The 15,779-nt window shown below is 44.6% G+C and overlaps 1 protein-coding gene across 1 annotated transcript; it reads left to right on the top strand.

Moving 5' to 3' along the window:
• Window positions 1-2,477: 2,477 nt before the first annotated feature.
• On the top strand, window positions 2,478-6,726 carry LOC144132965 (uncharacterized). Its single transcript, XM_077665730.1, has 2 exons — window positions 2,478-3,074; window positions 5,415-6,726. Exons 1-2 carry the CDS (start codon window positions 2,930-2,932, stop codon window positions 5,978-5,980), a joined length of 711 nt encoding a protein of 236 aa, XP_077521856.1. The 5' UTR covers window positions 2,478-2,929; the 3' UTR covers window positions 5,981-6,726.
• The last annotated feature ends 9,053 nt before the right edge of the window (window positions 6,727-15,779 follow it).

Consider the following 15,779-nt stretch of genomic DNA (forward strand, 5'->3'; position numbering starts at 1 on the left):
TTCAGCTGTAGCAGGATATGCTACAAGTGTTGTGCAGTTATTAATGCGAAAGCATTGCTAGGCTATGTTGGCACCGGAAGTGTCTGCAAAACGTGGGAGCAAGAGTGGTGTGGTGAAGTATATAAAGTCAGTCATTAAAACAATATCGAGCCAGTCATGAGCAGTAACGTTAGTCATTAAATAGTGAACCTAATTAATGGTCATAGTTGTTAAAGGTGATTAACAACTAAATAATGGTGGTAGTTAACATTGCTAATTAATTATGAAATTAACAGGTAATTAACTATGCTAAATAATGGTTAATTAATGAGACCATGTGATGCCAAAGGGGTGTGACATCATCCCATACGTCTGATGACATCGCACACATAACCATTTAGAGTAAAGCAAATAAACTGAGCCCTGAATGTCGGTGTCTGAGAAGTAGGATGATATGCAGTTTTTCAAATAGTTTAAGAACATTCCATATGACGTCATATGGACAAGAGCTACCATAAAGGTGACTAGGAGCCACCAATGACTCGGCAAACACCAATGCTTTCTCATTTCTACAATGCAGTGTCTGCAGTGCTCTCTAAGTTTTTATTTGCAAGATTTGACTATGCTTTGGAGCGATACGTACTAGGGTGTACAACATGAACTGGTGGGCGAGTTGGTCAGACATAGTTCTTGTAAACCAGCGCAACGGCTCAGCGCTGTGTTTTGTCCCTATCTGTTTGGCTTCGAGCCGTTGCGCTGGTTTACAAGAACTACGTACTAGGGGACTCTCTCCAAAGTAGTGGTGTGACCATGAAATGTCAGAGGTAAAAAAAGCCAGCATTTCACTTGCTGCAAAAGGAGAATATTGCGACCTTGAGCTGCTAGCGCAGTATGGTCCAAGGGGCGGCTGTGCCCAAGAATATGCCGTGATTTTGAAACAGAGGTGAGCATAGGAACGGGAGCACTCATAGGGGTGCATACTACATCTGTCAGTGTGCACTTCTCAGCGGGTGTGCAAAACTGTGGGAATTTTGCAACTTTCTGCAAACTTTATTGCTCACTGATTTTAATGGAAAGCAAGCATTATCTAAAAATAAAACTTGCAGGGTGCCAAAAGTCATCGAAACTAAGGAAAGCACTAGGAAATTTTTTAAATTTCTGATGTAGAGGAGGAGGAGGATAAACTTTATTTTCGCCAGCCAAGCTAGCAGTTGGTGTGGGGGTTATAGCCCCATCAAGTGGCCATGAGCCCGTGGCGTTCGGCGACTTCTAGGGCTCTTGTCAAAACCCGGATCTGTGTGTCCGAGTCAGAACTGAGCAATGTGGCCTCCCACTGGTCTGGATTCGAGAGCTGCAAACCTCGCGGAGGGGAGTCCTGAGGGCAAGCCCAGAGTATGTGAGATAGAGTGGCATGTTGGCCACATAGTTGACAGGAGGGAGAGTAATAGAATATTACTAAAGTCAGATACAGCTCAAGAACAAAGCGGCCTTCCCTGATCAAAGGACCCCCCTCCAGCCAATGGCATCGGCCAATTCTCATGAACCTGCTAGCTTAACCATGCAGGGAGTGGAGTGACAATAGAGGAGGGAGACTCCTCAACCATGAAGAGATTGGGACAATCCCCTTTCATCTGCCACTCCCTGCACTGTTACGCTAGCAGGCTCATGAGATTTGGCTGACACCACTCGTTCTTGAGTTGTATCCAACTATGGTGTAATCCCTTTATGCCTGAAAATTCATTAATAAAGTAGAAGAAAAACAACCGAGTCTAGGACCTCTGTATGTTACATATGGTGCACTACCAACTGAGTTATGGTGGCGGCTGTCCAATCTTGCACTTTATGGGGTATTTATGTTGCATGTTACCTCACCTTGAGAGCATTCACTGGTGCCACCCTCGACCATTTGTGCATGAAATCCATGCATGCATACATGTTTAAATAACCACCGCTTTGTCCCAGTGGCTTTGGCCTTCGGCCGCTGAACTCAAGGTCGCAGGTTCGGATCCCAGCCATGGTGGCCGCATTTCGATGCAGGTGAAATACAAAAATTCTCGTGTGCTGTGTGATGTCGGTGCACATTAAAGAAACCCGATTGTTCTAAACTGATCCAGAGCTCTCCACTGCTGCATCCTTTGTCGCTTCAGGACGTTCAATATTAACACATTTAAGCTTTGTTCTGATGCTTGATCCTGCTCTATTTGGTTCATAATTAATTCATAGCTGTGTGAAATGAAGGTGGTCTGGATATGATCACACTTTATACAGAAAAGAAAAATCTACTTAGAGTGGTCTGCTTTCGAGGAAAAATTGCCTAATTAAGCAAGTTTCACACATACTCACCAAAATCTGCCTTGTGGTCTCTACTAATCAAATTTCCAGCTCAAAGCAGACGTCTTTACTGAAAAGTCACAGGAACAGGCAGTAATTCGAATGTAAGAGTGGGCTTTTATGCAAAGCAACAGTTCCTGCTGCTACCATTTCTATCTGCCAGAAAATGCATTTCTACATTTTAACTACCCCGCCGCGGTGGCTCAGTGGTTAGGGTGCTCGGCTACTGACCCGGAGTACCCGGGTTAAAACCCAACAGTGGCGGCCACGGTTGGTTTGATGGAGACGAAACGCTAAGGCACCCGTGTGCTGTGCAATGTCAGTGCACGTTAAAGATCCCCAGGAGCTCGAAATTAATCTGGAGCTCTCCACTACGGCACCTCTTTCTTCATTTCTTCTCCCAGGCCCTCCTTTAAACCTTCCCTTACGGCGCCTGGGCTGATATGTGAAACAGATACTGCGCCATTTTCTTTCCCAAAAACCAGTATTCATTTTTTCATTTTAACTGCCATTTTTATGTGGTAGCAAAAGTTCTTAGTGGCTCCTTTAATTACGTATTAACTACTCTGCTCTCAAAGTTGATACAGGGGAGTGTTGTTATATTGAATATTCTGACTGCATGGGCTCCACTGCCTGGGGCATTTGGGCTTTCTGTGTACTAATGCTGCTTTGTCCTGCTTATTTTGCAGGAATTGTAGCAAGCTTTGGCAAGCCATGGGACACAAGCTGCCAAATGAAGAAGCCTTCAAATGGCCCCTCGAAATGTCTCTAATTGATCTCAGTTTTTAAGCGACCCTAGTCTTTGAAATATCTATTTCTATCCTATATTTGTAACCTGAACATAGCATGGATCCACCAATCTATATGTTTGGTGTTTGTGCTCCAGATGGGGCTGTATATATCAGCTCCCCTCTAATTATGCCAAACTCGCAGCCAGATCACTCATATGCAAATGATGGTGGTTGTGACAAATACAGTAAAGAATATGCTAAAGAGATTATTCAGAGAAGGCTGTAGTGAAAAACAAGAGTGCTGTGGAATTAGTAGGCATTGAATTTGTGTCGCTTTTCTGCATTGCCTGTGTTCTTGATTCTGTTGTTGCGCTTCAACTTTCCTCAGCTACTTGGCCTTGCTTGTTCATTATGGTTCTACCACCGTGTAAAGCAATGCACATATCTTGTTATTTTGTTAATGTTAACCTTTTAGTTGCACATACAGCTGAAGGTAGCAAAACAGTAGCAATAGTTTTTCTCGCAGTGCAATCAGCTATTTGGAAATGACTTGCAAAAAAATAATTTTTCTGCTGTTGACTTAGGCTCATGGTTCAATTGTGCGCAATTAGTGGCATTTTCTAACAGAGTGTGCAGTACCATGTAATCTGGTTTGTCATAGTTTCACATGAAGGATTGATGTTCAAGTTGATTAACTTGTACAGCATTATGAACTCTGCCTAAGCAGTATTCGTTGCTGTGTTTGCATAGTTTTCACTGCAAAGGTCTTTTTTTCCACTATTACTTTTCTCATAACTGCAGGCTACACACTGCTGAATGAAGTATAAATGTGTTAATATATGCATTTTGTTTTTCTGTCATGTTCATTGCAATCTGATGTGGTAGTGTAAACTCTGAGCCAACTTGTGATCCAAGGGATTCTCTCATTGTAAAGCTGTTTGAAAGAAAAAAAATGGCGAGTGGGGGGGGGGGGGTACTTAAGCTCTGCCTTTAAGGGTATGATGCGATAGTGTTAATATGTCTCTTCAGTGACTCCACTTGATTTCATTAGTATATTACAAAATTACATGCTTTACTAATGACCAGATCAGATGACTCGCCAATGTCACGTGACACAAGCACACCATCGTTCGCACGCACTCTCCCCTCACCGATATGCACATTGCTGTTCACTTAATCACTACTCCCTTAATTAGTTCATCTCTATTAATACACACACTCATTAGCATACAGCTACCACACTATGCGAAAGACTACACGACATACTTGTAATATCCTGCTTTAACCAAGCCTTACGAATGTGCCTACATGGCCTAGGAGTAGCGTGTCTGACTCGCAATCCAAGGGTCAGGGGTTTGGTTCCCCACTAATTACCCACTAATTTTCAGCACGTTCATATGCTTATATACTTACATGTCGTAATGGCGTTTGAGCCATGTTGTGATGTTGTAATCACTTTTTGTGTGATGTTATGACCACTTTTCAATTCCACCGCTCCACGTACGCCGTCAAACTCTTTCGACCAATCCAGAGCCTCGCGACACAACGCTGGACATTGATGGTACGACGCCGAGTTTTCCACTGAGTGGGAGCCTTGAAGCTTTCTCAAGGTTTGTGTAGGTTTGTTAGGGCTGTTTGCTTCGTTGACACGGTCAACAGTTGGTCAGGACAGCATTGTTTGCAAGTCTGAACAAATGGTGATAGGGACATGCAAGAGCAAATACAGTGGCCTGGGGCAAAGAGCCTTGAGGGTTGCTTATGAGTATAGGAAAGGCACAGTTAATGTCTCACTAGGTAAATGTGTTAACTACTCCACGAGAGGAGGGAGTGAAAGGATAGAGAGAGAAGTGCCGACAATAATGGATACGGTAACATAATCTGGGGAATGGCTTCAGGCTACATTTCTGGGTTGTAAGCTGGCTACAGAGATATGTCTTTTTGAAAGAAGGAAATCTTTTTCATTGTCAATTCCCAGGTGGGCTCCTATGAATGTTTGCTTTCAGTGCTGAACATGATGTGCGGTGTGGAGGGGACGAGGGGCTTTTGTAGAGACAAGGAGTGCTGCTCAGGACAGTTTAAAGCAGGCCATTAGGTACTTCCTGCCACGGGTTCTCAAGAATCACTCTTTGCCTAAGCAGACTTACAAGGTCCCCATGCTGAAGTTGGTGATGGCACGAGGGCACTGTTCAAGCAAGCTGTTGATTTTAATTTGCTTACAATATTCGCCTATTTGCCTTGGTATTCACCGAGTTTGACATGGCTGTTACTTGAGACTGCCTTCAGCATTCTTTAGCTCATGACTACAGCGCACCAATGGGCAGACTATGGGTACCTGGGACACTGTGGTTGATTGAAACTGTTTTCGTGTCGCAGACTTGACCAGCGCATATCACGGCGATGGCACACCTCTTGGGCAAAGTTTGCCTGCTGCTTGGTGGCCTACACCCCACTGTGAGACAACTAGTCAAGCAAGTGTGGGATGTCACCAGGATGAGCATGCAGGCAGGCACCAGTGTTCCCTGTGCAGCAAGGACTTCACACAGAAGAGCAGTCTGCTGAGGCACCTGAGCATCCACAGTGGCGACCGTCCACACCGTTGCGACTACTGCAACAGCAGATTTGTGCGAAGGAGCCACCTTGTGAGGCACCTTTTCACCCACACCGGTGATCGTCCATACCATTGCAGTTACTGCAACAGCAGCTTTGGGCGAAGAGAAATCCTGGATAAACACATCCAAACCCACACGGGCGAAAGGCCGTACCAGTGCCAACTGTGCCCCATGACCTTTGCTCAAAACCACCACCTCGTCAGGCATGTTCAAGCCCATAAGGGTGAAAAACCATACCATTGTCGCTACTGCCAAGCAGCATTTCACGAGAAGTGCCGCTTGGAATGCCATGAAAAGCAGAAGCATGAAATGGAAACTGTAACTTTTTGATGCTCTGGCACTCCCCGCCGACATTCAGCACTGGCAAGCATTGCCAACAACACTGTGCCGGTACCTAAATTTGTATTTTGCCGCACATCGGCTACCTCGTTCCTCAAAAACAATGCAATGAACATGTCCATTCTTTATGGTACTCTCAGGTCCATACATTAACGCGATAGCGTTAAAGGCACCATTGTCCAGAAAATCCGGCATCAGCGTCGGCGCTGTGAGTGAAAAATCACGAGCATAACTCTGGCGGTGGTGCCCAGAGAGCAACTTAGGAGGCAGGTGGGCCACCCAGGCCACGCGAGTTTATGGTGTCATCAAAACCTGCCCACTAGATAGTGAGAAAAACCACCCAACATGGCAGGTAGTAGTGAAATTTATGATTGGTCACTCCGGAAGAGCAACCTGGGTCACATAAGGCCCACCATTGGAAGCACCTACCATCACAGACCAGTGCCAGGAGGGTTATGAGGACCCCCAGGGATCTATGAATGTAAACTCTAGAATGAACAATTCTGCATACATGGGAATTGACCCATTACACTATCACGTCATACCCTTAAGGCAGCACTTAAGTGTCCCCTCCAATTTTTCTTATGGCTGTGGGTACTCTGACACTGAGGTCATCTTTAAGAGCGTGCTGTTATGCCTCTTCTGCCCATTTACGCACATGCATATGCATGGACTGATAAGCTGATAAGCTACTAGAATGGGCAGTACCCAGTGCAGTGGCTTGGCACGTATCGCATTCCTACCCACGTACCGCTTCATCAATCCCGATACTGTAGTCCTTTCAATGCCCCTTCTTCCCCACACTGCATTTGCACCCCTGTCAGCACTGCACCCCCTTGGTGACGCCTCTGTGTATGCATATGCAAGGCTGGAAGTTGTAGTCACGGCAAAAATTTGATTTATTGCCACGTTGCTCCTATGTTGAGTCTTTTTTTTTTTTTTCAAAAAGAATGGAATTTATTTCCTTTGCACAACCACTTACTACTGTGACCACGTGTCAGTTACATAGCAGGAGCGCCGTGAATACAGCCAGGGCTGACCATCGCACTCGGGACACTGCATTTATGTGGGAAGCCGGAGCCACAAATGTGCAGCGGGTCAAACAGAAGATGAACACGCTCAGGTACTGCCCACGTATGAACTGCAGGACAAGATCCTAAGGTCCAAGTCTGCACATTTCTTGCACCAAAAGAACTCATTGCAACCTTCTGATAACATATAAACACCAATCGTCGTACTGCCATGTGTGCCGTCATCATTTCGCTAGTCACTTTGCAGAGCAGCTGGCAAAGATCGTAATACACTTTTGATTAGCAGCTGTAATTTTTATTTTTCAAAGATGCTGTTGTTCTACTGACCCATTTTTACACTAAAGCTAGTTATGAATTTAGATTTTTGTTTTATCATTTTCATGGTACCTGAAGTGCATATTATTATTGCTGAAGCATAGCTGTCCACTAGTGCATTTGTTTACCACTCGATATGCAGGCTGTGCACTTTGAAAGCATGCAATTAAGATTGCTACATTTGATCAGTTTGCAGTATTGCAGTGTGTTAAACATGAATGTTTGTGCTTTCAGAAAATTCTGATGCATCAGGGCAATTCAGCAATGCTTAAAAAGAATCACTTTTTCATCTGCAGTTCTACAGCATTGGCAGATATGTTCTTGTATGCATTATGACACATAATAATAAAGTTGCATATTCTGACTGCTCGCCTTTCATCATGATTTAGGATCTACATATTAGGGCACTGTTCATGTAGCGCTATGGCTCAGCAACAAGGTGTGCTTCAAAGTAACTGTATGCAGTTTTGAAGCCATGATGACTCTAACTATTAAAGTTACAGCATGCACATGTGACCTACCAGGAGCCACAAATGTCCACGTAGTATTGGTGGACGTGAATGGGTTGAACTTGTACATTGTTCATTCCTCCTCATAGTTTACAGAGCTTAAATTTAATAGTGGGTTTTGGTTGTTGAGTGCTACATATTTGTTTTATCCCAGCAAGTCTGAATATGCAATGTCAGACCAGAGGCTCAGAATTTCTTGATGAAAGTAGTGGCAGTGCCATCCATTTCTTAAAGCAGAACATCCCCCAGGACATGGTGGAAAAGCACAATTCCTAGCAGCACATTACAACACTGTTACTTTCCAATAGATAGTGTGGTCTCTTGTCTCACTACTGCAGCCGACATTATACTTCAAAGTGTCCACAACTGCTGGTAAGTTATCTCGTTAAAAAGTGATAATTGAGGTGCTAGAACTGCACCTTGAAGGACACTGGGTGTTTGAAACTCCACCCTAAAGTATGTATTGGTATAAGCTGAATCGAAAGGCAGGTTATGAAAGTTCACAAAGCACATATATGATCAGCACAAAAGTTAGTCTGTTATCCAGTTCACCCAGAATGTCTGAGTTGGGAGCAAAGTTTGACACAGCCACGGTGGTCACATTTCAATGGGACAAAATATAAAAATGCCCGTGTGCTGCACAATGTCGGCATGCATTTAAAAAGTCCAGAAAGGTCTAAAATAACCCGAAGCCCTCAACTGCGGTGCCCCTCATAGCCTGCGTCACTTTGGGATGTGAAAACCCCACAATCTGAAATCGTGCGTTCCTTATCCTTGTTCTTTAATTCGACAGCATTAGGAAAGCCATGAAGGCGTAAACTGTGTAGCGTCGGAATGTGTGAAGCTCCTGGCCGCCAACCGTGGCAGATGGTTTTTAGGGAGACCCTCTCTCCACCTTCCACTGGTGGAATTCCTCACTCACTTTTAGGGGTGAGGGTAAACTCACCAAAACTAAAATGGCTAAGCACGACTCAACAAATGCAAAAGAAACTAAATAAGAATAGAATCACAATTTACAATAGATTGGAGAGTGAAAGAAAAATCTAGAAGCGGTTTAAGTATGTTGCACAGAATACTAGAGCGATAGGCGTTCTTGTTAGTCTACCACACTAATGTTGTTAAACGACATGCTTTGGTTTCCAATTAAATATCAAGGCCCAGGTCAAATTTGGAGGCTACCATCATATTGAGCACATTCAAATTAGCCTGAACATAAATTCTGGTCCAAATTTTGCGAGCAGCCTGTGTCAAATTTGGAGACGGCCATCGTATTGAGCACATTCAAATTGCACAGACGTCAATTTTCGTTCAAATCAATGGTAAAATTTCAGGGGTAGACCAAATTTAGAGGCTACCATTGCATCGAACACATTCAAATTAGCCTGGACGTCGATTTTGGTCCAAATCGATGAAGATCAAATTTCGGGGGTGGGATGGGCAACACTTTCAAAGTCAAAGTATGCTTCAGCATCTGACCAATGGCTGTTGCTATGAAATTGCCAAGTCTGATGGGCATTTGAAGGTTATACGGACACACGAACTGAAACTAGAGTTTTGCATTGAGTAGAGCTATGGCTCTAAAATGCCATCACATTTCCTCTGCACCAATTCAACTGATCTCTCCTAAATATTTTTGTGTGCTAGTTTGTGAGGGGTGATGGGAACTGTACAGTACACGAGAATCTATAGAAGTTAGGACAGAATACTGAACATGTCTTCTTTACTGTGCTGCTCCTTGCAGTTTCTGGTTTGACCGCAGCAGTGGTCTAGTGGTCTGGGCACATGCCTCACATGTGGGAGACGCGAGGTTCGATCCCCAGTGCCGCCATGTACCCGCTGGTGATACAATGAGTAAAAGCTTTCCCCTGGTTTGATGCTCAGGTTCTTTAGGGAGAAATGCCTCTGAAATGGATCTTTGCCCCTAACTTGAGTAGACGAGAACATCTTTTGCCATGGTGCTCTTTTTTGCCAAAGATGCCCTTGTGCCATAAACAATTCACCAGTTTACGGTCTGACTGCGACTGCTCACCAAGCAGTCTTTGCTCACTCGTTGAATGACAAAATGACAATGCTCCTTGATTAAAAAAAGACATGCAACTGGGCTGTGTCAAGTTTTTGCACTGTATTAAGTCTCAGAAGAAAAAATACTAAAGGAATCAAATATGAAGGAACAGCTTTTGACAACATTAGTATCAGTAACTTTGAAGAAATTCTCCTGTCCGCGAAACTGTTCACTCTTAACAAGCATAACATTAAAAACTTTTCACCCTAAAATTTCAACACATCTCCCTCCCCTTCAGTGGCAAATAGCCCCACAAAACACACAACTAGAATTTGGACCTTAACAAAATGCTTCTCTCCCCCATCCCCATGAAGCCCCCTTTAAAAATGGAACCGAATAATAAAAAGAGTGCAGTCAAACTCGCAGATCGATGCAATGAAGCAGTTGCCTGCAGGTGCTCCAGCGAATGCTGGCAGAACAAGCTTACAAGTTTCAGAGAACAGCACACACCCTTGGGCAAAAATTCTGTCGACAGCATTCCAACCACTGGTTACATGCAATGCCCCGAAGAAGTGGCACTAGAGTGGTTTGGCACGCTGGTGGCTTTTCACATGTCTGAGTAAGCTCGACTTGGCTGTGAAGACCATGGGGCACAGTTGGCACTGGTGTGGCTTCTCCCCTGTGTGGCTGTGAAGATGGCGTCTCCAGTTGCCACAGGTTACAAACTTCCTGCCACACTGAATGCACTGGTATGGCTTCTCCCCCGTGTGAGTTCGAAGGTGGTCTGTCAGGTGGCCCCTCTGCGAGAAGTTCTGGGTACAATGAATGCATTGGTAGGGCTTCTCGCCTGTGTGCATGCGGATGTGGCTATTCAAGCCATGATTTGTTGAGAAGCGCTTGCGGCAATGACTGCAGCGGTATGGCTTTTCGCCAGTATGAATGCGGAGGTGGACAGTCATGTTGCGCTTACATGAGAACCTCTTGCCACACTGCTTGCACTTGTAGGGCTTCTCTCCTGTGTGGATGCAAACGTGGCTCATGATTTCAGTGTGATCATTTGTGTCATAGCCGCACTCGGAACACATAAACTGCCGCTTTCTTCCTTGCAGTTCCTGGCGAGGCGATGAGTCATGGCTGCGGCCAGTGATGTCCTTGCCTGCACAGCGCAAGCAAGCATGTTTATTAAAACATGTTCTCTATGCAGGCTTCAAAAATTAACGCATACACGAGAGCTGTATCACATCACATGAAGAGGTAATGAATAGTGAAACAGCTTTTGCTTAGCCACTGTGCTTACAGGTGTAAAGGGAGCCATATAAGCCAACATTTAAAACAACCTGGCCTCAAAGTAAAGGTTTCCTTTAATGGAGGCATGCGGGCGGCATTGCCATGGAAGGTCACGAACAGCTTATCATCACAAAATTGATAAAAAGTGCATGCAACCTTAAAACCTAGTGTGTGTGTCACATCATCATTTTGTCAATATCTGAATCCTGCACAGCAACCAAAAACGGAAAAAAGCGTCAAATCTCATCTGTGCTCTAATGCTTTCTTTCTTCCCCATGTAATGATGCTCGTAGCACTGTAGTGTCTGAATAAATAAGTAGATAAATAGATATAGACATAAAAAGAAACAAAAATAGAACACATTTTATAGGTTTCAATGGAAGTTTTCAATGTTTCCCGTCCATTTCAAAGGCATCTGTTAGATCTAAGCAATATTACAGGATGTGAAGAAGACACTGCCCAATTAATGAACATAAAGTTTTGTGTCAAGAGGGCCTCATTAGTAGTGCACATTATTTTTGCTGTGGGTACTGGGAATAGTTGATGTAATTATAAATGGGGTATGATGGAATTTGCAACACTGGCAGTCAGACCAGCATTGCTCTCGTAAGAAAGGAACATGGGCTGTAAAAGCAACAGAAGGAAGAATGGACACATCCAGCAGCTGAAATAGAAGCACTGGAGAAAATATCGGGGAGGAGCAAAGGTTGCTAAGGGCCCTAAAGAAAGAGGTAAAGGAAAGGCAGACAGTTTACATGGACATAGCAAGCACTTCGGACACTGCTACAGGCAAACAGACACAAGAAAAGCACAAACAGATCCCTCTTGAGAATGAACTGCACAGAGCACAATGCAGGTGAGAAGGGGACAATGACTGGAGAGTAGTCTGAAGAACGTCCCATATGCTCAAGTGCATGGGTTATCAAGCAATAAAAAACCTCAAGTGACAAGAATGGAGGCCACGCCAACTGCAGCAGTCGCAACCAACGTTACTGAGCCTTCCTTTAAAAAGCCAGGACCAGCAACCGAGAATATTCCCAATGCGACCAAAAAAGAAAACAGTACTGTTCTGCTTATGGAAACGACTGTGCTCTCCAACTGGAATGCTCAGTTCTTTATGTAGTCTAATGGAACAGATTCGTGCAGTTCAGAATGAAGAAAGAGGCTACTTTTTGGTAGTGGGAGAGGTGGTGGATGAGCCAGTTAACCTATCGAGCACTCCATTGGCCATGCAACCATCAATGATGTACACAAGGGTGTGTCAACAGCTGACTCCAGCCGCTCTTAAAAAACTGGTGACATGGCACAAACGGGACACGCAGCACCAGTTCCAATCTAAGCAGTGCCAGAAAAGCAGCTTCAGAGTTAAACAGTGCTCTCCCACTGCAAATGTAAATGATGGAATGAAGATTTGTCATGTGTTAGTGGATGCCTGGGAACACAGGAGGGGTTAATAAGCATGCACAGTGTACTAGATGGTGAACTAGAGGGCATACAATGCAGTCAAAAAGGCTGTGGAGATGCTGGGTCTGTCACTGGGACAACAGCTGTGCACTTTCTCTTAACATCACTAATCCACAAGCCCCCAGCAAGGGCATGAGGCAGCCTGCTTGACCCCCCCCCCCCCCCCCCCCTCTTTACGAAGGCATTGGGAGACACTTTTTTGCAAATTGTAAGAACATCACACCAACCGAGGAATGTAAGAAAGTAACATGCACACCGGCAGCAGCCCACTGAAATCTGCAATATACAAGAGGAGGTGGAGAGTGTGTGGGTAGGGCCAAGAGAGGACGCAGGCTATGAAGACAGGAATGACATGGAGTGCAATGGTGAAAAAGTTGGCTGCACCTTGGGAAAAAGTGATGTTACTTCTGACTTCTTTGTAAAAACCGATTCACACAATGCAGACAGAGTTACCATGTTGGCAATATGCACAGCCGCATATCAGGAGCACTTCAAGGTGCAGCTGCAAGGAAGCTAAACAAGAACTGGCAGCAAAGCAATTGCTTGTATGAACATGATGTGTGAGTGAGGGGCTAATCTGCACAAATATGGGAAGTTGGCAGGAGGTCATGCAAATCTCAAAGTAAAAAAAAAATAAGCGGGCACAGTTTTGTTGCAGCAGTGCTTAAAATAACAGCGCACATGATACAAAACGCTGACAATTTTCAAGAAGGTGGTAAGGACGGCTTTCCCACGACTAATCTGCAGATTGGAGCAATGGAGGCACACTCATCCAAAGTGTGAGATGACAGCTTCCAACCTGTAAAAACAACAAATGAAAAAAGGAACTATACATCATCTCTGACCTGAATTTCCTTCATCTCTTCTCGTGCATTCTTTTTTTTCACTTTTTCTGTACAAACACTGATCGCAATGTGACAGAGCTAAGTTGTTTGGTGCAACAGCTGAACGAAAACAAAAAGCAACAATGAAAAATGCAGCACAACGAACAAGGACAAAGGAATGGTCAAAATGATCCAGACTACTGCCCTAGGGCACTCGTGTTGTCCTTCCTTGAGCTGTTTTTTCCATACCTGCAAATGAACTAACTAGCCCAGATCTTGGCACTCTCAGCTGGATTGGTAACGTAAGAAAAGAGAGACTAAATCTAGCGTTTGCCCGGTAATTCAGCTAGATCTGATGGATTTGGCCACTAAGAAAAAGGGAAAAAAGTGGTTCATTCTAGTGCTTGCTAAAAGAATTAAGATCCTTGACCAGTGCAGACAAGCTTCCAGGGACTGCATTTACTTGAAAACTGCTTATCCCTGAAAAAAAAAAAAAAAGTGCTTTCATTAAGGGCAAACTCCACACTCTTATCATATACAAAATAACACAGAATACCAAAAAGAGAAAAGTTTAATTTCTCACTCCCAAATGCAGAGCATATATACTGTATATGCAAATTGTTTGCCTGCCTGGCTTTGTTACTGGAAAGTATTAAAACTTTGGTCACTGTTAATAAACATGACCATAAATTCATGACGGAAGTGTGTTGGAAAAGAGCCAGAAGAGTCTTATTTCATCAGGTTGGTATCGGGATTATGCAAACAAGAAGCTTTCACATTGCATTCTTCCCACTAAAGCTCCCATCTAAACAAAATTAAAAGTTTAATGTCGGATTATCTCACATTCCCCCTTGCAGGCCCTCTCGTCTCGTGCACAAGGCGCCGCATTGAGTCTTTTTTGTCACACAGCTGACTGCACCAGGTCAGCAAATGCTAATTGACCGCCTACGGCCCAACCGTACGTCAGACTGGCAATGTACTACAACCGCTTCTGGCACACACTGTATGCAATGAATCTCCGTGGCTCCTCCATAAGCCATCTCTCTGTGGCGACGTTTGCCTGTCACCATTGCCTGGCCCTCCACCCTCATGCCTCTCAAGTCCCAGATATTATGAAGGCTGCACAATGACTATCATATAGTCTTTCATGTTCCTCTCGCTCCTCATATCCCACATTTCATCATCCTGTATACATCCAGCTGGATGTGTATACAAAATGATGAGACGTCCTCTCCAGGTCATTGTCAGCAAATCTTCGTGGCATGGGCAGCCCATGCTAGCTTGGGCCACCTACAAAGCATTAACCAGACTGATTACACACGCTAAAATCCACGTTTCCATGATCAAGTTGTGAGCATAAGACAGGGAAAAAAAATACAGGGCAACTTATTGATGAGAAAAGAACTTGACCAAGGGCAGGTGAACCACAGTGATTACGAAAACGTAAGTAGCAACGGTCCGAGCAAAACAGAACGCTCAGGCACGGCCTGAGTGTTCTCACGGCCTTATAACACTGCCTTGTAACAAACATCATGAACAAAACAACATAGTACTGATCTAGGTGCACGTATACGCAGGACCATGGAGGAACACTAGGTTGTAGTACAATGTCCAGCTGGTTCAGTGCACAGTGAACAGATCGAGCAGCTAAAACTTCGGACCCGTCTAGACGCACGTTAAAGACAGCCTGCGACGTCTGTCATCGTGCGCACAACGGAACACGTTTTTAGGTTCAAAACAACAGGCGCTGAGGGACTTGTCAAGTGTGCTGCGGTCTGCGGTGTTTTCAAGGTAGCGGCGGGAACGGGATAAAGGCGTAAAGGCAGGTTTTAAAAGAGCGAGGAGAGGAGCCGAAGATGGCGAGGACTCGCTAACCTCACGTGACTCTACGTCACTCGCCACCGCTTGGCCGCCGAGGCAGCGCTGCCAGTGGAGAACGGGCGTCGTCTGCTTCCATGCTGCGCGCTACAATGAAGCCTTTCTGTTTTTGCGGAGGCTATGCTAAAGTTCAGCTTTTCTGAAACAACGAGTATGTTTTTGCAGGCTAGTTGGTGCCTAAGCATTCTGGGTTTTTTGCGCAAAAGACACGACACAAAAGAAACGAGGTAGACAGGACAAGCGCTTGTCCTACGAGAGATCGGCGAGCCAAAACCCGCAGAAGACGCTTTTTCGCTGAGAACCGGCAGTGGCGCTATCTGTTTTCGGCAGCGGAAAGCGTCCCGACTCGGCCGCCGAGGCGAGCATTGCAAACAATATTCTTTAAAATGTAAAGCCTCGTTAAATCATTTGTTCTGACATTTTTCCGCTTAATTAGTCGAAAATGTTGTAAGCGCTTCAGTAGAAGCAGACGAAACGACA

This window comes from Amblyomma americanum, chromosome 5 (assembly GCF_052857255.1).
Source record: "Amblyomma americanum isolate KBUSLIRL-KWMA chromosome 5, ASM5285725v1, whole genome shotgun sequence".
Taxonomy (NCBI): Eukaryota; Metazoa; Arthropoda; class Arachnida; order Ixodida; family Ixodidae; genus Amblyomma; species Amblyomma americanum.